Source organism: Pantherophis guttatus, chromosome 3, assembly GCF_059756535.1.
Source record: "Pantherophis guttatus breed Tessera chromosome 3, ASM5975653v1, whole genome shotgun sequence".
NCBI lineage: Eukaryota > Metazoa > Chordata > Lepidosauria > Squamata > Colubridae > Pantherophis > Pantherophis guttatus.
The window spans coordinates 55,891,124-55,918,230 of record NC_142065.1 but is presented as its reverse complement, the minus strand read 5'-3'; the positions used below and the strand labels follow the sequence as shown (position 1 = coordinate 55,918,230).

Here is a 27,107-nt window from a genome sequence, read left to right as displayed (position 1 = left end):
ATTTGGGGGCATTTTGAACAGTATAATCCTAAAAGACTCCCAAATTACTAGTTCCAAATATTTAAAGATTTTAATTTGCTCAATTTTATATCCATCCAGCTAAGTAGGCAGTTTAGGACATTTAGCAAACCCCAGGATCTTAATTTCAGAATAATTTATCTCTAATGTTTCATCTTGACAATAGTCAGATAAAGTGGACAGAGTTCATTTTAAACCAACTGGTGTATCAAGTAGCAACGCTGCATCATTCACACACAAAATATCACAATGTGTTTATTGGTTAGCTTTAGAGGGTGGTTTGCAAGGCTCTTTAACCTAATCACTACAGAGTTAATATACAAATTATATAATAAGGGTGAAGGATGCACTCATGCTTAACCCCTCTGTGAATAGTGATTTCTCTGTTGTAATCTCCCTGGATATGGCAATGAATGTTTAATCTCGAATTTACTCAGCAGCAGGAGCAAGCATCTATCTACAATGGAATTTTAAAATTTGCATCAATCCTTGATCTAGGAACACATTCAAACACACACTTGAAATCAATGAACACAGCAAATAATGTGAATCCAACTTTTGGTATATATATTTTTTTCACCAAATGCAGTAAATGCAAGCTCGAAAGCAGGAGACTATAAATTGTAGACCTGCCTTAGCTATAAAAGCCAGCTGCGTGACTTTGGGTAGGTCACTCTTTCTCATCCCAACTGATCTCACAGAGTTGTTGGGAAAATCGGAGGAGAAAGGGGTGTTGGATATTTTCCCCATCTTGAGATAGATGATAGATCGATAGATAGGACTGATATAGAGATTCATTCCATTACTAAACAATTCTCATCACGAGGATATACTTTCTTATATTAAGCCTACATTTCAATTATTTTCAGTACATCCCATTGGTCCTTATCCTGCTCTTAGTTTCAGCAAAGAAGAACTCTGCTTCCTCTTGTACCTGATAGCTTGGCAAGCTGAATGTATGTAGTTCCATTAACTGTTCTTCATAAGATTTGGTTTCCAAATCCTTTTTATCTTGGTAATGTTTATGAGAGTCTACCAAAGTTCCTTTATGTCCATTTAAACTGCAGTGCCCAGAACTGGAGACTGTATTCCAAGTACAGAGTACAAAGTATTATTTTTCATGATCGAGAAGATGTAGTTATTTTGTTATACAAGTAAAGACTGCATTAGTCTTTCTAGTTGCTCCATGACATTGCCTGTTCACATTCATCTAGTCATCAGTCAGTCCTCCTCAATCCATGTCACACGCATTGTCACTAAACAGAACTGTCCAATTCTGTATCTTTTGATTTTTCCTAATCAGATGCATGTCATTATATTTGTTGCAGATGAACATCATAAAATATTATCATCTGATTCATATTAGTGGAGATTAGTGATTAGATGTTGTGGAAATTCCACAACATCTTCTGAGACTGAGCTATTGCATGAAATTCTGGTCATTATAAACATCTATAAATTAGTGCAATCCCCAACTTTCTCAGATCCTGTCAATAGTCTCAAAGTCTTCCCTATTCTTAGGGGGCACATGCAGATTTTCTGTAGTTAGTCAAACACTGAATAGTAATTTAACTGTATATATAAATTGTATGTGTAGGTACATATGTGTAAATATGCAGTTGGTATATGTATTCATATGCCATTCAGTGCATAAAGTAAAAGGCTTTAAGAACACATGTACTACTATATAAACCCAATTACTTACATGATTGGTGATTAAAATGTGCTTATAACCAATTTCCTAAACAGATAATGCAATATATAATTACCATTCAAAAGAAAAAATGTTACTAAAATGTGTAAAGATTTCTATATTGTAGCTAACTATGAAAAAATATATTTTTTCTTTCTTTTCTTTCTCAAAGTCAATAAATCCTAAGTGGGAGCACAAAAACTATATAAAAGACAAGAATACACTGCATGTGAAAAATTTATAACATTACCAAGAAAAGAAACAACATTAACATTAAAGGAATGAAAACATGATATTGGACAAAATATGCAATCAACAATTGTCCTGGTATCCATGCAGAACAATGCATGGACAATGCAATTTCAGTCATGAGCTGAAATTTAGTAATGAAAGACTATGAAGGAATTCAATATACTTATGGTAAGTTTATGATTTGTTTGCTAGGATCATACAAACTAAAAATTGATGATTTACCTTTACATTCTATCATTTGAAAGCTAACATTTTATGAAACAATCTTACAATGATCCTAATCATAATATAGTTCCATCAGGAAATTACTTACTATCTGCCTCTGTTGACGACATCAAGGAGCACAAAATTGCTGCTACCACAACAAATGTTGAGATGCTGAAGTTAGGCTTCATATTCCAAAGTAGAAAAAGTGGTCAATACATCCAGTATCACACATGCAAATTTATTCCTGTAACCAAAGAAAAAACAAATTAATTACACTCTTAAAAAACTCCAGTTTTTGAAAAAGCTAGGGGCATTTCCCATTTCAACGAGAAGATGCCTTGTTCCATAGAACTTACGTTAACTGTAATTGTTGTCTATTTACTAGACTTTCTAGGTCTTTTATAGTTCTTTATTTCAAGGTAACTACTACAGTTCACAACCACTGGCTTTTGTAATCGTTACAGATATTTTCAGATATGTTTTCTCATGTAGGTAGCAGGAATGGTATCCATGCTACTTCTCAAAAGTGAATGGAGATAGAGTATTTACAGATAGTTCTGGAGGATAAACTGCAATTTTTAAATCAATAGGAACAATGATATGTAAAGAAATGACAGAGAGTTATACTGAAATCAAAGCAAATGATGTGCTGTTTAAATGTATTGCTCCCTACTATCATTTGTCCATAGTGAAAAGTATATGGCTCTCCAGTTTTCTCCTACACAACAAATAGTTTTGAGACGATTGAAAATCAATGAAATAATATGGCGAAGAGTACAATGTCTTTACCCGTGAGACTGAGCTCTGGAAAGTCATTTTATTTCTCCTATTAATTGTTTTAGAGATGAAAGAAGGTTTAATCATAGATCACTATATCATAGATATCTTTGTAAAATATGGTTCTTGCAAGTATGGCCAATTAACTATCTACTAGCAATATCTATCTTCAGATAATAATAATAATCAAATTTTGCACAGATTACAATCGAATCTTCAGCAGTAACATCTGAAATATACTTCCATATTTTATGACACCCTCATAAAATAAATTCAATTTTGATCTTCAGCCAAACAGATTTATGATTTTCTTTCAGCATCAAGATGGCTATAACATCTACTAAAAAACAACTAATGAACTGCAAGTTACCTAAATGTCATTCCCTAGTTCTGCTCTCTCAAACACCATTTATTGCTTTCTATGTGAGCTCTAGGAGTATGTGTTTTATTCAATTTAATTTAGAGATCTATCAACTACAGTTTTAATAGCAGATTAAAGTTTACCCTCCACAAATTAGTCAGTGGAGCTAAAATTGAAGACTATCATGCACGCCTCACAAATATTCTGGCACTTTCTTCCTTGTACTAAATTTAATTTAATATAACTTTTAAAGGATTCTGCCTTAATCAAGCAAAGTTTTTTTAACACACGGTAAGTTATTAACATTAGACCAACTATATATTTTTCCTCCACTGTTGGCTAGAAACTTCCATTTTGTTAACAGATTTTTTAAATTAAAACTGCATTCCCAAAGGTAGAATGGATCCCTTGCCATTCAGCATCAACAATATTGGACTAGATCAGGGGTTGGCAGCCTTAAACACTCAAAGAGCCATTTGGACCTGTTTCCCACAGAAAACACCACAAAACCTGGGTGGGCGTGGCCAACTTGACATCACTCTCCCACCCAGTCACATGGCCTCCCAAGCCCCATCTGCCCTCACTTCACCCCTCACCTCCCAGCCACCTCTTGTCACACCTGGCCTCGCCTCGCCTCCCACCTCAAAATATCTATAGTTCTGTACAAATGTTGTTCTCCCTGCCCACCGTCTCTGTCTCTGATTCTGAGGCACCTCATCTCTAGCTGGGTCTCACTGCCCGACAGATTGCAGCAGGAAACGTCAGATGGCTACTTTATTAATATGGATTTTTATGTTTTACATCTATAGTTTTTATATAGTGCTATCTCATTGTTGTGTGCTACACAGAGTCACCTTTGGTGAGCTGAGTGGCTATTTGGATTTGATAACTGCTTCTGCCTTGAGATATTGGTCTGACCCACGCCACAGCCGATGCCGCTGCTGTTGCCAGGGGCAAGTGGGGCAGGGTTGCATTGTGACTCCGCATCATAATGGGCTCCAGAAGGAGGGGACCCCGTCTCCCCCATTGTGAAGCACGCTCAATTTCACTGTGCTGCGCAAGGTGCTACAAAAACAGCAGGCAGGCCATGGAGGCAGCAACAGCTCCAAGCCCAAAGTGGGGGGAGGCGAGGGCTGTCTTGAGTGCAAATGTACCATGACAAAGGTGGAATGCTGTTGCTGTGCAAAGGCAAGTACAGGGGTACTTTGCTCCCGCTCTGGAATATGGAGCAAGTTTCCATCCCCACCGCTGCCCTTACCTTCTCAGGCCAGGCAAGGAGTAATTGAGATGGATGAGATGAGGCCAGCTAGTGATGGGATCAGCCTAGAGGGAGCCGCAGCAGAGGGCTGTGAGTTGCCGACCCCTGGACTAGATGGTTTGCTGGCTAAAGCAGTCTATTAAGTAATGTATCTTCTAAAAGCACAGTATGATATATTACAATGATAGTTGAGTTTTCATTCTGCTTTCAATTCTTCTGGAGTATCAATTATATAGAAAAATTAAAAATATAGTATCAATCAGAATTAATTCTCCTAATGTATTAAGGGAGCTATCATAGTTTAAAAAAGTATTTAGTAACAAAAAAAATATGCACAAGTTTGTTTGAAATTCTACCAACTTTTTGCTAAAGAAAAAGAAGCAGTTGGATAGATTGGAGAACTTTGGAATTATTTAAAAAAACCTCACAAAGATGAAAATGGAAAAAATATGTAGAAACTATTTGTTTATTCAAACAAAGCAGAAGAAATAGAATTTACTATTTACACCTTGAATTACATAAATGTGACAGCATATACAAAGTTGAATGAATTATTGAGTGAATAGATAAATTAGATAGATAGATGTATGTGTTTACTTAGTAATCAACCTTATGAGAATCTTTAAAATCAGCCTTCCATAACCTGGTGCCATTCAATTTTTCTATAAAATAATAATCCATCCAATTTGAGGATGATAGAAGTTATATTTCAAAACTATGAGAAACAGCAGATTGAAAATTATGTCTAATATGAAGACTTGAAGTATCTCTTTAAATGGTCCAGCAAATAAGTTACCCAACTGAGTAACAGGTAGAAAAACTAAATGTAATATCAGAAAAAAATGGAAGGAACAGAGTATTTGCACAAAGGTTAAAATACATAGCTCTTATCTTGCACACAGTGATGGATGGGATAGTTCAGCATGGCAATATGGGAAGAAAGAAAGGATAAGGATTGTTTTAGATAGTAAAATCAGAAGAAGATAGAGAATTATTGTGGCAATAGTGACACAGTAGTATCAACTACTTAAACCATTGCACAGTTTATTAGCTGTATTAAAGCTGTATTTGATACACAAATCAGGCCTAGGTAACTTTGAAGATACTACCTATATATTGTATTGTGTTGTGTTGCATAATTATGTATTATATTACATAACATTATGTCCATTCCATTATTACCAGACAATTTCTCTTCACCAAATCTCAAATACACATTATTAATATTTTCTTCCTTTTTCTTGTTTTATTTGGAAACATATAGCATAATAAATAATAAAATAAGTAATTTCCCAAAAAAGTGATAGAATCAAAATTGCAATTCCACTCTCAATGAACTTATCACATATTCACTGGCCATAGTTGCTGGAAAACCAATACAACAGCAATATCTTAAGTGGGAATACAGCAATCCTGGCATGATGTTACTAGAGACCAGAAACATTGATATGAACATTAAATATATCAGAACCTCCCTTAAGAACTTCTCAAAAAGTAATTCCAAGTAAATCTCCAAGCTATATCTGTAGATATTCTATTCAACAACTTAGGATATAAGTCATAATTTATATACCATATTTTTCGGAGTATAAGATGCACCTTTTTACCCCCCAAAAGGGGGTGAAAATCTGGGCGCGTCTTATACTCCGAATGTAGCCCCACCCACCTACTGGCCCCCACCCTTGGGAGGTTGTCAGCCTCCGTGCGTCACATTTTCCGGTAGTTTCAGGCAGTAGGGATCCTCACATGGCCAAAAATGAGCATCGCATTTTCAGTCTCCGCACGCTGGGAAATAGGTGGCAGAAACAGTTAGGGTGCTGCTTGGAAGGCGCGCAGCTGTGCGAATTGCATTGGGGAATCAGGGAGGAAAATGCCAAAAAACTCAATGTATGGAGGTGATGCTCCTGCGAAGTGGGTGCTTCTGCGTGAGAGGTGTAAGGCAAGGTTGCTCACTGCCCAGCATGCCCCTTCTCCAGACAACCCGGGAGACAGATCTGGCCAGGAGGGAAGAGAAAGTGAGACTGCCAAAAAGGAGGAGGAAGGTGTGTGGCTTTGCGAATTGCTTTGGGGAATTGGGGAGAAAAACGCTGGAAAACGTGATGCATGGAGGCAATGCTCCTCCTCAATTCCCCGAAGCAATTCGCAAAACCGCCCACCCTCCTCCTTTTCAGCAGTCTCACTTTCTCTTCCCTCCTGGCCAGATCTGTCTCCCGGGCCAGGAGCAGAAGCTGACTACCCTCAACCTGAGTAGTCTGGAGAAGGGGCAGACAGGGCGGCAAGCACCTTACCTTTTGCCTCTCCACACAGAAGCATCTGCTTTGCAAGAGCATTGCTTCCATGCATCACATTTTCCGGCATTTTTCTCCCTAATTCTCCAATGCAATTTGCAGAGCCGCGCACCCTCCTCCTTCTTGGTGGCTAAAGGGGAACAAGAAAATTCTGGGCATGTTGAGAAAGCGCACACTCCTGTTGCTGGAAGAAGGTCAAAGTTGGTTTCCCCCCTCTTGCTTTCTTAAACTGAACTGCACTGCTTTTCTGACTTGCTGATAAATAATCCTGGGAGAAAGCAGCAGCCGGCGCTGATCCATTTCGGGTGGTCAAAATGCCAAGTGGCTGTGGGGAGCTGAGACATTTCTCCTTCACACCGCCCCCCCCCCAGCTGCTCAATGCAGTTCAGTTTAAGAGAACAAGGGGGAAGAAAACCAACCCCAACTGCGGATAGAGTCCCTCTGGGCATGAAGACTGTTTGGGAGGAGAAGGTGGCTGAGGAGGGAGGAGTGTAGGCGCAAGGACAGGGGGTGGGGGTGGGGGAGACTGCAGGAGAAGCAGCCCATCTCACCTTCTTCCAGCAACAGGAGTGTGTGTGTTCTCAACGTGCCCAGAGTTTTCTTCTTCCCCTTTAGCCACCGAGAGCTCCGAGTTCTCCCAGGGTCTGCCTGGAAGCAGCTCCAGCAGTTCTGACGGCTGCCTTCACAACTTATGCGAGGACTGGAGATCCCCACTCCCTATAGCAGCAGACTTCTCCTTAACCTCCTGAGATTTCTGCCCCCATGAAAATCATCCCCCACCCCACCCCACCCTACCTAGTCCAGTTAAATAGATAGGATTTGTTTAAAACTGATAAAAATATCTGTGCTACTCATTATCAAAATCCAAATGGAAGTGAGGATGCCGGTGATTCTGATTGCTGGTAGGCAGAGGCAGAATTCTTGTTCCCCATCGAAGACATAACAAACAGTAACAAATAATTATTGTTGCCCAAATGTTCCTGCATATAAACATGTTATAAAGATTGCACTTTCTACCTCATAGCGTATTTCTACCATTGTTATCACTGTAACAATTCAAAGTGCATCAATATCAGGAAAAAGCAAGCATTCTGCCATGGAATGAGAGGAAAAAATAGGAATTAAGCCTAATGAAGTTATACTAAGAAGTATCATTCATTGCTTACATGTGAACTGTTTATTCATCATGTAGGATCAAGGTGAGAGAGGCAGCTCTAGGACATTTTAAAGTATTGTTCCATAACAAAGCTTCTTCTTCTCTCTGCTAGAGCTGTGATTTTGTACCAATCAATCAACAAGCCCTCATGAGATTTCAGATTACTCCTATAAACACTTTGTGCATTTCAATTAAGGGGGCGTGATATGCAGAACAGTTGGGTGACAAAGAGAAACCTGTGGGTTTTTTATGTGCATTGTTGATGATGAGAAGATTTGGATGCACAAAGACAGGCATACTTTTTAGTCCAAGGTTTCAGTTGTTCAAAAATCCAACTCTTTCTAATGAACAAGTATATCTGCTGAACAAAAGTATTTTAATAAGACTCTTTTTACAGAGTTTTGAATAAATAGTCTTGAAGAGAGCCTCAGTATCACAGATACCATATCTTTCTTACAATAATATCTCTACGTTATTTGTGATGTATTTTATGAAAGAACTTTTCTGTATCTTTGAAAATACTTAAGTATTCATGGGTTTAGGAACAATGGAGGGACCTGAACTGTGTTTCATGTCAGACTATGGTTTTAAAAAAAGGAATGAAAGAAAGAAAGAATCATTATGGTTATTACTTTATCTCTGAAGGCTAATGCAGTTAGCAGCATTTAATAGAAGTCCCCTAGAATGAAGTGGTGCCTCACTGACATAGTTTAGAATCTTGTAAATTGACTCTCTATAAAAAAATTTAACTATTCAAATATTCTATATAATAAGCCACAGAGGGCCAAGGGGATATAAAATTTGATATAAGAAGTCAGAACTGTATGAAATAAACACTGTGACCACTTAATTCTTCTTTTTAATATATGTATTCGATATGCTTTACAATATGTTTCCTGATTTTTTAATGTACAAACAAGTGCTTGAAAAAGGTTTAACAGGTATTGCAAAATGTACCAAATTCTCCTACATCAGTCACAGCATATACTCAATTAACATCAATTAAAACAATACAGACCAATTTCAGGGAGCAATAAATCAGGCTTTAGAAATAATTAAACCAGATTTTTATTATCTAAGATCTTTTATGTTCACAAGATTCTATTCACACCAAGAAAAAACAAACCGCTGAAAATTCAAGATTGCCCTTTTTTGCCTTTGCATGCAGGACGATATTATAAGAAAGAAATTATGGTTTATTAATCACAGTGGGCAAATTTGCATCTCACGAAGAATAAAAAGTAAATAAGCCACATTATGGCTTTATTAATTGGTGCTCTCTCCCTTGTCTCTTGCAAAATACACATATAAATGGATAAAATAATTTAGTAAGTAAGTGGTTTAGCTATGACAATGCAATTTTTAGTACAACTGCTAATACTTATCCCATCTTCCTGGAAGGATGCAAAATCATTAAAGAAATGGTTCAGGAAATAATTTTAACTGAGAATTAAGGTCTTGACTCATTCATCTTGATGGTTTTCTGAATATTACAGGATAGCAGAAAGAAGCAGACTTTTCATGTAATGACTTATATTTAAAGTTTCTACAGTTTTCTGGCGTATATGCACAATCAATATCTATTTGAGTAGAATTTTTAAAACATTTCCAGCTCAGGAGAATGGGCAGCTTGAAATATCCTATTAATTAATTAATTAATTAATTAATTAATTATATTTATATATCGTCCTTCTCCCGAAGGACTCAGGGCGGTGAACAGCCAAGATCAAATACATAAATATAAAAGTTAAAAACAATTTAAAACCAGATTAAATACTTTGGCCCACAATTAAAAACATCCCATTAAAATCCAATTTAAAATTTAAAACCATTAAAATTAGGCTAGCCCGGCTTGCTGGAATAACAAAGTCTTCAGGGCACGGCGGAAGGTGCGCAAGTCTGGGATCCTCTGTACCTCCGGGGGCAGCTCATTCCAGAGGGCAGGAGCCCCCACTGAGAAAGCTCTCCCCCGGGGGTCGCCAGTCAACATTGTCTGACCGATGGCACCCCGAGGAGCCCCGCCCTGTGGGAGCATACTGGCCAGTGGGAGGCTGTCGGTAGCAGAAGGCGGTCCCCTAAGTACCCAGGTCCTAAGCCATGGAGCACTTTAAAGATGTTAATCAACACCTTGAATCGCACCCGGAAGACCACTGGGAGCCAATGCAGCTCGCGCAGGAGAGGTGTTACATGGGAGCGCCCCACTGCTCCCATAATCACCCGCGCGGCCGTATTTTGGACCAGCTGGAGCCTCCGGATGCTCTTCAAGGGGATGCTCTTACATAAATATGTTGCAGTTTTCCAGCATGTCCTCAGTTCATTCTAACAATACAAAAGATTTATGCAAACAGGTAATATAATAACAGTGACAAGCATAAATCGCAGTTCATTCGTTTTTATTGACCTGCAATTCTTCAGTCTATTATTATTCTTGGTTATTGATTATAAATGTGGTTGAACAAAAGAACAAAATCCTTGGGAGGGAGAAACTTTGCTAACTGATGTTCAGTTATGTGATATACCAGTTTCTCTTGAACTGTATCAGTTGTTGTCTCATGAAATTATTATTTCCTCTGCATCTTTCCTCTGTATTGTCATAGAAACAAATAAAGAGCAGTATGTGCCCCAACTGAAAACTGAATCTTTTAAGAGAGAAAATCAAGAGAGAACCATAATTATTTTCAACAATACCAGAGAACTTCTGAGAGATGGTAGTTCCATACGTTTAAAAGTTGGGAAATGAAATCAATAAAAAATCTCCATAGATTTTAAGAAATAAGTCAGAAAATGAAAATTTAGAATGAATACACAAGAATCCTAAAAGATGAAACCGGTTCATAATTTCATGTTGTCCTTAAAGTTTTTGTCTTTAAATAATTTGAGAGTGTGTTACTATAGAAGACCTGTAACAAATGTTCCTGTTTCATCTGTGACATATGGAAATCCAGGACCGACATATTTTGATTCAACTTAATAGTCAAGCTATTATAGTTTGACTATAGCTATTACAGCAAGTATATGATAGTCACATTACTTGTGACCATTACCTCTCCTTTCCCAGTTTGGTGGCCTGAGCAGAGAGTGGAGGGAAGACAGGGCTATTAGTCCTTGAACTGGACGTTTGCAGCAGACCCATAGCAAGGCAGAAGAATCATACCATTTCAGGAAGATTAGTTTCTTTCTGTTCTCTCTGATTCTTCTGAGAAGCAAAAGCAGCACAAAATAAATACTAACAATTTCTGCAAAATGCCTGCTTGTAGGAGAAAAATTGGGCATTTTTCACTCCTGTACTTTTGGATTCTGCCACAAATAAAGTAGAAAAATAACTTCTCCTCACCATTCCTATATTATTCATGGAAGTATTTCTACCACTTGTCGCCAATTGCATTGATGAGATACTTCTCTCTTATCTCATGGAAACTCTCTCTCTCTCTCTCTCTCTCTCTCTCTCTCTCTCTCTCTCTCTCTCTCTCTCTCTCTCTCTCTCTCTCTCTCTCTCTCTGTGTGTGTGTGTGTGTGTGTGTGTAAGTAATATCCTCTTTCTGATGGGCCTTTTGTAAAAGGAAGCAACAAAAGGCAGCAACAAAAATAAGGATTTCTCCCACAAGGAAGTTTTACAGAATTTTAATTACCATATTTTTCGGACTATAAGACGCACCAAGATTTCGAAGAAGTAAACAAGAAAAAAAAAGAAGTTTTTGCCCTCCCCAGCTCCCAGGGGCACTCTGCAGGCCTCCCAAACCCTCTGCATGGCCTTTTTTTTTTTTTTTTTTTTGCAAAAACAGGATGCGCAGAGGGTTTGGGAGGCTTGCAGAGTGCTCCTGGGGGCTGGGGAGGGGAAAAATGTGACGCATGGGCGGGGTTGAGAAGCCAAAAATGGGCCCATTTTTCACCAAAACAGGGCACCCAGAAGGTTTGGGAGGCCTGCAGAGTGTTCCTGGGGGCTGGGGACGGCAAAAATGTCACTGTTGTTGCAAAAAAATGGGCCCAATTTTGGCCTCCCAAACCCCCATGTCGCGTTTTTGCTCTCCCCAGCCCCCAGGAGCATTCTGCAGGCCTCCCAAACCCTCTGCGCATCCCGTTTTTGAGGAAAAAGTTTGGCCTCCCAAACCCCTCATGCATCGCATTTCCCCCCCCCAAACCCCCCATGCATTGCGTTTTTGCCCTCCCCAGCCCCCAGGAGCACTCTATGTATTCCATTTTTGGGGCTGTTTTTGGGGAAAATGGGACTCACGGGGAAGGTTTTGGGAGGACAAAAATGGCTGTATTTAGTGTATAAGACGCACCAACATTGCCACCAGGGGTGGTATTCACTTACCTTCGCTACTGGTTCACAAATGGGAGCGCACGCACCACCTATGTGCATGTGCAGGACCTTCTGCACATTCGCAGAGAGTCAAAAATGGGATATGATGACATCCGGGCGGGTGGGTGGAGCCTCCCACAGCTGCCGCTAGTGGTTCACCCAAACTGGCTGAATAGCACCACTGATTGCTACCCTCTTTTGGGAGGGAGCGTGTTTCTTATACGCCGAAAAGTACAGTAACCCACGACAACAGAACAAGAATACAGAAAATATACAAAAAAGCACAATTTGAAAGACTGTATGCAGTTGTATTATTTGTCCTTATAATGTGTATCCTGCCCCAATTCAGTAGATAATAGATGGCTCACATTCTTATAGCAGCATATGTACTACAAGTGAAATAAGATGTACTTGAAAAAAAGTCTGTTCCTTTTCCCCCCCAAGTCATCTGTGCTGAGATGAAAGAGAAGCTATCTACAAAACACAAAACCTGAGTATAGCTTTTAAAAAGCATATTATTGAAGGTCCTACTGCCACATATTATAAGTGGTTTTCCTTATATCTCAATTATAGCTCACAATTTTTATATCTACTTCAGCAAGGGAATTGTTCGCTATTAACAGAGTGATTAGAGATAAACCTAGATTATAAGAGAAGATCAACCTCAACGAGTTATGTACCTTACAAAAGAAAGTAGCCTTTTATAATGAAGATTTTTGCTGACGGTAAATGGAAAGACCTCTCATAAGTAGCGCTTTCCATCTGCTCTCCAAGAAAGTCAGTGATTTGCTACTTATGTTATTCACTTTCTTTCCAGACTGCTGTCTTTAACTGACCTTGTAAGATATCTAAAGGGAATGCAGAATATTCAGGCCCTTGAGAGGGCCTTCAGTAAAATAAAATATTTACTGAATCTGCTACCTGATTTTTCAATCCATTCAGGCATTAATGTGCTGAAATGTACACACCAAGTTATTATGAGATTCAAACACACACCACTTAGCAAAGAAGCCATAATAATTCCATTGGTTACCAAAACTTACATTTCTGAAGGCAAAAGCTTTATGGAAGGAGGGAAAGGCCAACAAAGTGAATATAATGCTGCAAGAGACACCTAGCAAATGTTACATTTCAGCCTGTTTATGACTCAAAGTAATTTAAAAAATACTAATAATCAATACATCACAAACACATCTCTTCTAGCTGCAGAAAATAATTAATCCCCCAACATATATACACACACACACTTCACCTGCCCAATTTGTGCATATAGTACGGTACTACTTTTACATATATGTTACTTTGCAGTTCTCAACCTTTAAGGTTAATTAAACATAAAGCAATTTTCTGCCATTTCAACAATTTCCTCATAGTTTGGAACCTATAAATGTGAATTTACAATACTGTCACTGACGGTGCTTTCAATTCAACCTTCAAATGACTTTTGTTCATACAATCGGGCTAAAGGCAATGCTATGCCTAGATTCAATGTGCTATACAGTGTCACGGAAAATTTAATTTTTCCAAATTGCCTTTTATAGAGGGATGTGTGTGAAAGAGAGAGGAGGGGAGCGGGAGAGAGAGGGAGCGGGGGAGAGAGGGGAGAGGGAGAGCAAAAGGGAGGGAGGGAGAGGAGGAAGAAATGGAAAAAGATTTTCAGGAAGCTAACAGAACTAAAATTCCAGTCTTAATGTTTCCTTAAACTCCCTCATTCACAATTAAACTCATTAAATGCAACTATGCATATGTGAAGAGAAATAAAAAAGAAGCAGAGGTTTAATATTGGTGTTTGTTTAGAGTAATATGCATAATCTGGAACAGAAAGTATATTAAGATTCCAGAAGGGAAAAAGTAATAATTATCACGAAGCTTCTTCTATTGTCAAGCTATTCATTAGATCTCTTTCATTTCAGTCTCTGTGGCTTTTAATAGTGCACGTTAATCAGAAACTACTATAGGCATATTTTAACAATCTTGCGAATTAACATTTCAAACCGCATACTTTTTTTTGCATTTTAATTATTGCTTATTAGCTGCAACCAATCAACTTATTACTACTCCCTTGTAATAATTCAGCATAACCCCTGCAAGTCTTTGTCTTAGAGTGGATTAACTACTACTTCATTCATTAAAAAAAGTGAATAAGAATTACAAAGTAATAAATCCAAAATCCATACAAGCTTTCACTATAGACTAACTCAAGTTTCTAAAATAGTACATGCGTTCAATTTCCAACATGAAAAATATCTAAACCTAGAAAATTGAAAAATGTCTGTGTATGCCTGTAGCAGAGGGAAAAAAAAGAAATATATAAAGTAATCTGTTTTCCTTCCTCACAAGTATTGTAACAATTTATCATCTCTTAAACTAGAACAAGATATTCTTCAGCCCATATCTCTATCATATTTATAAACAGATCCTTGCAAACTAGTTTATCAGTCCTAGCCAGCAAAAGTCTATTAGGAGTAACCAGAATAAATGTAGAAAAAAATAACAAGATATCTATTTTATCCTTGATCAAATAAAGCCACTTTATAATCTTTCCTTTTAGTTTTAATTATCTTGCTAATTAATCCCCTCATATAATGCCTAGAGTTCTCATTTTTACTTAGCCCCTTCTCACAAAATCCCTCACTCTAGAGTTACTCTAACAGCTCTCTTTTCTAGATCTAATGATAGAAATTTATCCAAATTTGTCAGTTGTATATCACTTTCTATTAATAAGACATCAGCCGGTTTCATTTGTATATCCAGTGTAAAATCTTTTTCTGTATCACTCTTGCAATGTCCCATTTATAAATTCTCTTTCAGATCACTCCCAATCCTGTCTGGCAAAACTGGTTCATCTTCCACAATATCTCTTAACAGTTATCTATAGCGGCAGACATTTTTAAGCTTAACCTCTGACTCCATTGCTCACAAATATCCAAAAAATGCATCCAGTGTTAAAATATTTTGTTCCACACTGTATAAGTCAAATTTAAATGCTCTTTTCCTGGAACTGTAATCTTTAGTTTCCTCAGGTTTCTTCTAGCATCCAGTGTTCAAATTCCCATTCTATCATGTTTGCCCTCAAAAATTCAAAACAACATTTTCCCACAGGAAGTATTCTCACAATCAATTTTAAAATCTTATTTCAAATCCATCTGGACTCCTAATCCATTTATAACTTTCCAAAATCAATATACTAATAACACCTTTGTCTCTTATTACAAATACAAAAGAAAACACTTTTTAAAATGTCCTTAAACTTATCTTTAAAACTTCTTTTGTTATATTTTACAACTTGTTGTTTGGTCTGGATGATGATAGAATGGGTATTACTGAGGAACAAGACAATTTTAGAGTTAGAACTACACAACTTTAGGTTTAGATGACATGGATACTTATGACAACACAAAATTAAAATTAATATGTTTTTTAAATCACTTTATTAAATGTGCCATATTGAGAATATGGAATAGATTTAGACTCAGGCTGTGCTCAAAATTATCTCTGTTGATGTCAGCACAAGAAACATGCCATAGAACAGAAATAGCAGCCAGAGATAAATGGTTTAAGTACCAGGAATTATTGGAAAATTATCAAGAAGAATATAAAATTAAATCAAGAAAACAACTAATGACAGAAGTATATAATTGTCTGTAGTTTTCTCATTTAGAATTATTAAAGATTCAAATGGATAAAAAACCAAAATAAGACAGAATTTGAAGTACAATTATATACTGATTATGAATATATAATTTCTAAAACATATAAACATTTGTTGAAATTTGAAAGAGGAAGAATTGGTTAAATAATATATGATAAGGTGGCTAGGAATGTTGGTTATAATATACAGAGGCATCAATGGGAAATTATTTAAGAGGACTGAAAGATATTATATTATATTATATTATATTATATTATATTATATTATATTATATTATATTATATTATATATTATATTATTATATTATATTATATTATATTATATTATATTATATTATATTATATTATATTATATTATATTATATTATATTATTTATCTATACTATACTATACTATACTATACTATACTATACTATACTATACTATACTATACTATACTATACTATACTATACTATACTATACTATACTATACAATACAATACAATACAATACAATACATTATATCAAGGCTGGGCTATTGCATGTTGCATGCTTTTCATTCCAAGCAGCCCAGGTTTGAAAACGCATGGCTGGGGCAGAGGAGCAGTCCTCCTTAACAAGCTCCAAAACTGCTCCATGCCTGGGTTTCCCATGGGCGCTGGAAGTACCGGCCTTCCACACCCAGTCAGCCTGCACTCCCCTCTCACTCCAGGCACTGATTCCCGCAGTGGCCCAAGCATGCAACCCCCCCCCAGAATTTTCCACAGGGAGGAAAGGAGCACTGGGGCTACCAGTGGGCTTGTTAAAGCAAGCCTTGGTGGCGCAGCAGACTAAAGTGCTGTTAATTAGCACCAACTGCCTGCAATTACTGCAAGTTCAAATCTCACCAGGCTCAAGGTTTTCCATCCTTTCAAGGTAGGTAAAATGAGGACCCGGATTGTGGGGGCAATAAGCTGACTTTGTATAAAAAAGAACACTGCTTAGGGGCCCCGAAAGCCCTACGAAGCAGGTATATACAAAAGTATGAAGGCTATTGCTTAACGCATTGTAAGCTGCCCTGAGTCTCCGGAGAAGGGCGGCATATAAATCGAATGAATAAATAAATAAATAAATAAATAAATAAATAAATAAATAAATAAATATGCTGCCACTAAGCTCCCTGGCTTCCTCGCATGAGCATGGAAGAAAATTGGGTGCTGCAGCCAGAGCCAGGCTTGGAGCAGCGCAGCAGCAAGTCCAGGTGCTCAATCTACTCCTCAAGCTCCCAATGCCGAAACTGGTGAGCTAGAAGAGATTCTTTGTTTTGCTGGTGACTACGTACAATACGGACCGAGTGGGCTTTTTTCCTTTTCCCCCACACCTCTCCATCACGATCCAGCATGGCGCAGACAGCCGAATGAAGGCAAAAAATGGGGCATTTCCATCGGCCCTTCTCTTTTTTCCCCCCAGCCTCCCTTTGCCAGCATGCGCCAGGCAGGCTCGGCAGGCAGTTGCGCTCTTTAGATGGGCTTTTATTTTTGTCAGCCCAAGAGGGTGGGGGGAAAGGGGCTCAGAATGGTACCTAGAAATCACTCTGTCTCTGCAGCATCGGCCTGCCTGCGCAGCCCACCTTGCCATGACTGACATTGAGTTGGCCACGCCCACTCAGTCACATGACCACCAAGCCACTCCCACCAAGCCACACCCACAGAACCTGTAATAAAAAGAATTGAATCCCACCATTGGTTTTGATGATCAGATAGGATAGATTTATAGAAAGAAGAAAGTCACGATGTAACTTTAGGTAGATAGGTCAAAATACAATTGTACTTATAACTGCCATTAAGTATATAAGAAGCCAATACTTTAAACTTTATATCTTTCTCTTTTTTTAAGTATCTTCTACTTTTTTTATTGCAACATTATTTTTTATTTGTTTTGTTTCTTCTGTTCTATTTACTTTGTGTTAGTTCTTACCATTGCTGTTAATAATATTATATTATTATTACTTTTAATAAAAATGGATGGATGGATGATAGACAGACAGACAGACAGACAGACAGACAGACAGACAGACAGACAAACAGACAAACAAAGAAACCTTTCATCAAGGATTTAAAGAAACACATCCAGTATATCTTATCAAAAGTATCAATTGGAAGGTTTTTAATAGTTGAAAATCAATTAATTAGCAATTTCCAAAACTGATTGAGAAATGAGGTTTCGCAGAAGTTTCTGTCCATAAAGCCGTATTGCGGTTGTGAGTTTGGTGGGAATCCCTTGACTTCCAGGTATTCATCTCATGAGCCAGCTGCAGAAATCTCAGTTCCTACAGTTTACTCATGAAGAACATCTGCCCAAAGTGGACAATTTCATTATCTCTCCTTTACCTGGAGAGATTTGGCTGGTCAGAAAAATGCTCTTTGGTCCTAAGCTACTATACATAACCACCATTTTGAATTGGATTTAATAACAATAGACAGCCAACATTGTTATAGAATATACTGTAGAACATGGTTCTGTTAGATAGGAATGTGGGCAAACCATGTCAGATTCACTTATAATAATTTAACTTCTATTTGGTCAATATCTAAGTGTCATAATCCAGAGTTAAATGGATTATGGAGATAAATGGAGATAAAAGAATCCCTCTTTTATTCAATATGAAGGTGAAATAGTCCCCCCCACCATTTACAACTTTTGTACTTTTTACAGTGTTGCTCACAAATAGCAACAATAACCTCACAATCCATTTGTATTTTGTACAAGAGATTCTGAAATCAAAACATTACTTTTGTGCCTTGGATGAACCATAACACGTTTTTTTAAAGTTTGCTGGATAAGTGGGGCAGATATGTTCTTTTTCACCCAAATTTTTGACAACTAAAAATTGCAAAGATTTGTAACATTAATTCAGCAGCATGTAGATTCTGAAGAAAGGGTTAAATTTTCAAACATTCTAATTGTATGTTGTTTTTCCTAATAAAATGCTAGGCTTTGTGGGGGAAATGGTCAAACTCCAACTAAGGCATAAAGTATTGAAATATTTATTAAATGATAATCTTCAAACACTTCTAGTTAACACTAATGCAACAAGATACTTACCTCTAGGGATGAACATTTATGGCATGAATCTACAATTTAGAAGGTACTTTTTAGCAGAGGTTAAACTACTATTGCCAAGAGAACATATCTGAATATGCGATTGTTTTTTATAGGAAAGTTTTTAAAAATCCTCTGCCATCTATTATTTACTTTGATAGAATCTTTCATTTTTCTAGACAGATGAAAGCTTTAGAAAACTACAGAAAATACAGAAAAATAGTTATGTTCTTGTTTATTAGAAACCTAGATTTATCCATGTAGCTGTAAGAATCTTGAACTATGGGAGAATTTTTTTAACCAATAATGCTAAGTCACTTGGACTGCAAGAATGAAAACAAAGTCTTAAATCTTTATATGTAAAATGCACACACAGACACAAATTCACAACTCATTGATGTCTTGAGAATTTGCATTTATCATAAATTTAAGTCTTAGACAGGATTATTTTGGTCAGTCCGTCTTCAATATGAAAAAAAAGCTACAGTAAGTATTAAATATACTTTTTGCTGAATTTATTGCACTGCAATGCTGCCCATCTTATGGAACATTCTCCCACCCAATCCAAATGAGGACAGCACCATCCCTCCTTGATTTCCAGAAGTCCCTCAAGATCTAGATTTGTCATCAGGCTTGAGGTCCCAGGGGACAGGTGAGATTTTGAGGGGGCTCCCTTGCTAATCTCCCTTGCTCCCTTGCTATTCCTTATGCTTTTTTCATTCCTCAATAATGGCTTCAAACCCATTTATTTTTTATATCTTTGTTGTACGCTGCCCAGTGACTTCTTGTGAGATAGGTGGCCATATAAATTTGAAATAAATAATTATTATATTTGTAAGGCATAGTGATAAACAGCAGTCTGTGGAAAGCTGGAGACAGATAAAATTTCAAGTGGCTAACTTTAATTCAGTCAGCTAATACAATGCTAAGGAAGTGATATCCATGTACCAAATTATGCAGGCCATTAAAAAAAAACTTAGAAATTTAAGGCAACTAATTGGTCTCACAATTCACTTAATGCTGAGGAAAACAGAGTCTTCCTTGCAAGTAATTCCACTCAGCATGAAACAAGTAGCTCAGGTAATTGATTTCATGGAATCTTCACTGAATATAGCAGCCCAACACAGAGGAAGGGGTGGCAGAGAAATACTGAATGAATCCGTGGTATTTCATTTACTAAATGACTGCTGACAGCTGGGCAGCCCAATTCGTTGCTCATGACATTCTGCCAGAAGGCCCAACAGCATTTTATAGTGGGGACAACTGGGACATTTTTTACTGCATTACTTTATTGCTTTCCCCCCCAGGAACTCTTAATAGATGAAATAGGTACTGAATACCATTATAGTACTCCATATCTGAATGCGCCTCTGCAGACAGATACAAGACACAGATTTGATGCTAATATCAAATATCTGCTACACTGATAATTAAACTAGAAAATACAATGCAATCTTCCTTAAATTAAATTACCTGTAGGATTGAACAGGTTATTTAGTTGCAAGTGCTGCTGTAAGGTTCACTGGTGTCATGATATATTTTTCATGGAATAAATGCATTTTTAGTCAAATGAATATATGTGGTAATAATATATAGATCAGAATTAGATCCAGGATTAGACAATTATTTTGCAGGATCTACATCAGCTTGAAAGCTTTTGCTGCTCACATAATAGGAGAAAAGTGATAAGCAAAGTCTTCCTGTAATTGAGATCATGTTTAATTACCGGTAAATCCATTCTCTGGCCAACTCATTGGTGCTATATAACAACTTGATATTTTATAGAGCTTTAAAGATCAATAAAATATTACATGCCAAAAGCACAAATATTTTGCTTATAAAATGCATTGGGTGAATGGCCAGGCATCAGTTTCAAAGCAGTTTTACAAAAATTAAATGTTTTTTAAAGCTACAATAAATACTTGTATTATGTGTTTATCGCTCTTTAGATATCATATTTTTCTATTCTTCCATTCCACATAAGAATATAAAATGTTACAAGTATGGAATAAAGAAAGGGGTGTTTTAAGCAAGATAGAATAATTTTTCTGAATAAAGTATTCTATCTTTTGGGAGAAAGTCTTCGTAAGGAAACAGTATTGCAACAGAATGGTTGAGCCCCTGAATAGAAGGCTGGAGTTTTCAAATTGCCTCCCACAAAACCTCTCTGGATTTTCACATCTTCGTCTTATTTGCTTCTTTGCATTAGTAGCTTAATAGTCCCTTCTGCTACTAGAGGAATCTCATTCGGCATTGTCCTCCTATTGTGTGTGTGTGTGAGAGAGAGAGGGGGGGGGAGGGAGAGTGGGGGGAGAGAGAGAGAGAGAGAGAGACAGAGACAGAGACAGAGACAGAGAGAGAGAGAGAGAGAGAGATAGAGAGAGAGAGAGAGAGAGAGAGAGAGAGAGAGAGAGAGAGAGAGAGAGAGAGAGTTTTCTCACAACTTAGGCTGTCGTTCAAGAAATTAAAAAAAAAAGGTGGAATATGATTTACACAAGCCTACTTCTTGACCATGTAGGACATAAGGGTGTCACTAAATGTTTCAATACTTATTTTCCTTCTTGGAAGATAAATCAATTCCAACATGCATAAACAAAATCCAACTTTAATTACAATCAAGAAAATTTAATATAGCACTCCTTAAAACTATAAAATCAAATATAATGTTCCAAACAAACGACACAATGGAATTTGTCTGCTACAAATAACCACCTTCTCCTGACATGGGAGATAATGAAATTTAGTTTGCAGACTGCCAGACATTTATAAATAAAATTAATACTTTCCAACCTAGCCAGTAGAATGGTATGCAAAGCTGGGGAACATACTCAATCCCCTAAATTATAGAGAAATAAGAATTTTTAACTCCATGTAGAATAAAGAAAAAAACATCTAATGTAATTTACTGTTAGATGTTCTTTGCTGGGTTACTTATCATTTCTGGGGACTCCAATGAGTTAATTCTGAGTCTACTGGGGATATGTAAAGTGATTCTTCTAGCTTCAATCCAGCCACTTCTCCAGTTTCTTCTGTTGTTCCTGCTTCAATGTTTGAAGGGCTGGAGTGTCTATCTGAAACAGCATTTCTTCCCTATGAACAGGGGTGGGTTTCACTTACCTTTGCTACTGGTTCGCTTGCGCCACTTCTGATCATATTTGATAACATCCGGGAGGGTGGGCGGAGTCTCCCACTGTCACTGCTACCGGTTCGCCCAAACTGGGGTGAACCAGTAGCAACCCACCACTGCCTATGAAGATATGGGTTCTGTGTCAAGCAGGTTGCCTTAACTCTTGTGCAGTTAGTATACAAACCAACGAAAATTCAAGGACACAGTTGGTATAAACAGCCACTTGTATTTTCCCTTCTTATCAGTGAAAAAAGAGCTGCCTTCTCATCAGTTCATAAGCAAGTTGTAAGAAGTAACCTAAGAAAGTTCCTGCCTAGAGTTTTGGGGAATAAATTGGTTCTAAATTGGAAATAATTCAGTTGCTGAATTTTTTATAACCCTATCACTTTAATCTCAATACATCCTGTTGAAGACTTTTAAAGAGGTCTGCATAGAAAAGTATCTGGCAAGAGGAGCTATATTTGCTCCATATATTCAAGCATAAATTGCAATTCTAAACAATTTTCACCCCCAACTTGGTCTATCCCAACTTCTTACTTGTCCAACACATGCAGCATGACACTCTCCAGATCTGTATTTTTTCCTACTGGGGAAGAGGAAAGAGATCTAAAAGCTATTATACTTATCATGGTTTAACTGCTTTCCACTAAATTGTACACTTGCATCAACTATTCTTCAGGGTAGGACGGGGGTTAACCCCAGAGGTTAATGGATTTCAAATGATATTCCAGCTAGTATGGTGGGAGTTTCTGTTGTCACAGGTGGCTATGGAAAACAGCAATGGCTCAAGCAACTGTCACAATTACTTCTGAATACCGAGCAGACTCATTGGTAACTCTTGGAGGCAAAGAAGTAAATTTTGTTCTCCATTATTGAATACATTCAATGTCATACAACAACACTTTTCTTAGTAGTTGAGTAGCTTTTGGATTTAGCTTGGCATAGAACCATGTTCAACCTCTGAGAACTTGCTATGGCACACTGATTAAACTGAGAACAATAGTGTTCATATTTGCTATGACAAAGGTTGCAGTTTGGGCAGTTCAATCTGATAACAGCATCAGGATAGGTTCTTGGGGGTAAGTGTCAGTTTTTGAAGACTTGAGCAAGTAGATAAGGAACACAGGTACTTAATTTCCAGTGAAAGAGTGAAAGAGTAAGTGCCAAATTCATATACAAGGAAGTACTTGTCCAATTCAAGAACGTACATAATATAAGAAAAACAGGGGGCAGTAGTTCATCAAAATAGACAGCTGCTTCTATTACCTGAACATTAATGTACATACCATTGTACTCAATAATAAATAAACCTGAACTACAGCCAACTGCTTCTAAACTGATCCATTACTAGCTGGTCAATGAAAAATATAATGTTTCTTCACAGAGTCTTCTATTACAACTTTGCAAGAAAGAGTAATTAATCAAAGCCCCATCGTAACATACAAAATGAAAATGGTTTTAAAATGTGCCTGTACACATCAATTAATTATTTAAAAGACATTAGCTAAAGCTTTACACCCATCATTTACAAAATTAGAAGTTGGATGACATACCATTCATTCAGCTAATGCACTAATATTCATCAATCCAAACCATCCTTTTTGATACACACAGCTGCATTTCTGTAGTGAAGCCAGTTCCAGCTACAAACAGCTCGCCAAACATATCCACAGGAATAAATTCCAATAATTAACACTCAACAGAAATGTGACAACCGAACAGCTAGAGCGAGAGGAGAAAAATCCTAGACATAATTCAGTAAACTGAGAAACATACCTTTTAATGTTTTAATAAATGATAGGATATCATGAAAATCTAACCTGGAGTCACTGTAAGGTAGACTCTGATCTAGACTCAGAGTTAGATTAAATCTTTCAGAAGAAATGAAATTATGCATCAGTAGACCCTAAGTTTTACTCTAATTGCTTAAACTTAAGATTTAATAAATAAAAATATAGAATATTTTCGTTATGTGACAATGTCCTTAGCAATATAAACTCAGTATAAGGTTTTAATATTAGAATACAGATAATCCTTGCCTTACAATCATAATGGAGCTTGCCTATTACGATCACAATTATGACACAGCCATTAAATAAGATGGCCTCACTTAATGACTCCTCCTGCTCTCCTAGATGCAGTAATTAAAGGATGGGGTGCCTCAGGGATGGGGTAGATCCCAGGAAGCTTAATACAGGTTCAATTCAATTTGTCCTGGACCTCCCAAGGCCTCCCGCACCTCCTGAGACACCCCGTGCTTCACTTCATGCCCCTGGATCATATATAGCTTTTGGGGGATTTGCCGAAGTTTGAAAAATTGCCTAGCAAACAGTGGTGAAATGTAAAATTTGTTACTACTGGTTCTGTGGGCGTCGCTTGGTGGTGATGGGGGTAATGTGACTGGGTGGGCGTAACCCACTTTTTTTTTTTTTACTTTTAGAAGCATTTTTTCTACAACCTTAAGAGGTTGCAGAAAAAAATGCTTTTAAAAGCCTCTGATGATCAGGCAACTCAGCTGGGATCGTCAGCTTTTTTTTTTTTTTTTTAACTTTTAAAAACATTTTTTTGGTCGAAGAGGTTATAGAAAAAATGCTTTTAAAAGTTTTAAAAAATGATCGCCCGGCTCAGCTGGGCATTGGGGGGGGCAGGGATTTTTGCTACCGGTTCTCCGAACCACCCGCCGCCATCGCTACCGGATCGGGTGATCCGGTCCGAACCGGGAGCATTTCACCCCGATAGCAAAGATTACCTGTTTTGAGAAATATAAAACTTGAAATATTTCTATTGGAATATCATAAAAGTATCATTCTAAGTGAACAAGCAAGAAGATAATGAATTATAAGTACTTACTTTATATTTGCAATATTTATATTTACTGTACTTACTTTATACTTACTTATATTTACTATATATAGTAAATATATTTACTTTCTATTTACTCTAATGACTGGTTAGAAGCAATGAAGAAGGAACCTTTTGCAAATATCAGGCATGACAACAGGGCACAAAAATAAAGTGGCATGCAATATTAAAATATAAAAGATATTTCTTCTGTTTCTACCTTTGCTTATCATAGCAATTTCATGATACTGATTACCATCAATTTAGGATATTTCTAGTAATATGTGTCAGTAGCTTACTCTCATGTATCATAGGACCATTGAGCTGGAAAGAACCTTGAGGATCTTCTAGTCTAACCTCCTGCATAAAGCAGGAGTCCTCATACCATCTTGGACAAATGGTTGTCCAATCTTTTCTTGAAAACCTCCAGCAGTGGAGCACCTACAATTCCAGGTGGCTAGCTGTTCCATTGCTCAATAGTTCTTACTGCCAGAAAATTCCTCCTTATTTCTAGATTGGATCTCCTCCCAGTGAGCTTTCACACACTGCATCTTATTGTACCCTCAGGTGTTATGGACAATAAATCAAAGTCCTCTTCCTTGTGGCAGCCCTTTAACTATTGGAAGGCTGCTATCATGTCTCCCATCAGCCTTCTCTTTGTTAAGCTAAACATTCTTAGTTCCTTCAGCTAATAACTAAATATACTTAGTTCCTTCATAGGATTTAACTTCCAGGCTCCTTAGCATCTTTATTGCTCTTCTCTGCAGCAGTGCAGGTAGTAATGGGCACACCTTAGTACACCCATATGACATCACTATTTTGCAAGCTGCAGTGGTTCCCAGTAGGCTTTTATGCATGATTGAAGATGCTGGTTATCGCCTATAAAATGCCACATGCCAAGTTATCTGTGGTGCTGTCCATCTCTGGTTGCTGTGGGTCTCATAGAGTGGGCATGCTCCAATCCCTACCTTAAGCAGCATCAGCTAAAGAGAGAAGTGCCCTTTCTGTTGCTGTACCTTCTCTTTATGACAAACTTTGGAATTAAAGTTCAATTGGCTCAAATTATATTAGGTTTCCATAGAGCTGTGGAAATGTATAACTAAGCATCACCAGCATATAACCCAAAATCCTGCTGAAATCTAGTAAGAGTCATCAGGCACTTGGGAGGGCAGCTGAAACTGATTCTTTCTCCCTAAAACACAGCTAGCCACATTTCTGAGCTGGGAAATCCTCCCCACTCTCCGAACAAAAAGTTGTCCTCCCTTCACTTTCCTTGAAGAGCCCTGTTTTCAAGGAAACTAGCCCAAGCCCTAGCTTTAATTTTCCCTGGCATTAGGATTTTGCAATGCAGTTACTGTGCTCCAAACTAGTTCAAAAAGAAATCTATAACATATTTCATTAGAGAGCCTCTCCAAATCTAACACAGATGTTCATTTTCAGCCCTGGCTTCAAGGAAGCCTAATCCTAACCCTAGTTTTAATTTTCACTGGGAATAGATTTTCCTAATGCCCAGCCATGTCTCACTCTCAGTAACATGTTATAGTTAATTATTACCATAGTGTTACTATAGTTAGCTATAAATTCATTTTTATAATATTTCCAGCTAACTCCCAAAGACTCAAAAATCACACAGTTGAATTAGCTTTCTTACATTCATCCTGTTTTGAATTTAGAATTCAAAACAGGGAAGCATTATACAGGGCTTAAATCACAATATTATAACGGAAATGCCACTGAATTATCTGCAATATGAGTAGTAGATTAATAGTTTTCAATATTTTCTATTGCAATCATCTCATCACTAGGCTGCACAACTGTTGTCTGTACAGCATTCCTACTCAATTGTGCACAGACACATGAGCTAAATTCTCTGTGGGCCGAGTATTTCACCTGTTAATGGAAACACATTGGAAAAAAACTAAAATGAGACATGGCAGATGGAGCCATATATTCTGCCCATCTCCCGAGACCAGATTTGTAATGCAAAATACTAGATTCAAGATGCAACCCATGGATACTAGGAAGCAATCAAGAACCAAAATGATTAAACAAGGCCCAGTACTCAGTATGGCACACAGAATGCTAAACAGAAAGAAGGATGCCCTGGAGGGGAA

The 27,107-nt window shown here is 37.4% G+C and overlaps 1 protein-coding gene across 22 annotated transcripts in view; it reads right to left on the bottom strand.

Moving 5' to 3' along the window:
- Positions 1 to 27,107, bottom strand: part of PTPRF (protein tyrosine phosphatase receptor type F) — a 529,684-nt gene that overhangs the window by 322,791 nt on the left and 179,786 nt on the right. For all 22 annotated transcript variants that reach the window (XM_087889625.1, XM_087889634.1, XM_087889639.1 and 19 more), the window contains one exon: positions 2,277 to 2,414. In XM_087889625.1, coding sequence (XP_087745751.1) covers positions 2,277 to 2,358 — 82 coding nt within the window. In that variant the 5' untranslated portion in view covers positions 2,359 to 2,414. The remainder of the gene's footprint in view (positions 1 to 2,276; positions 2,415 to 27,107) is intronic.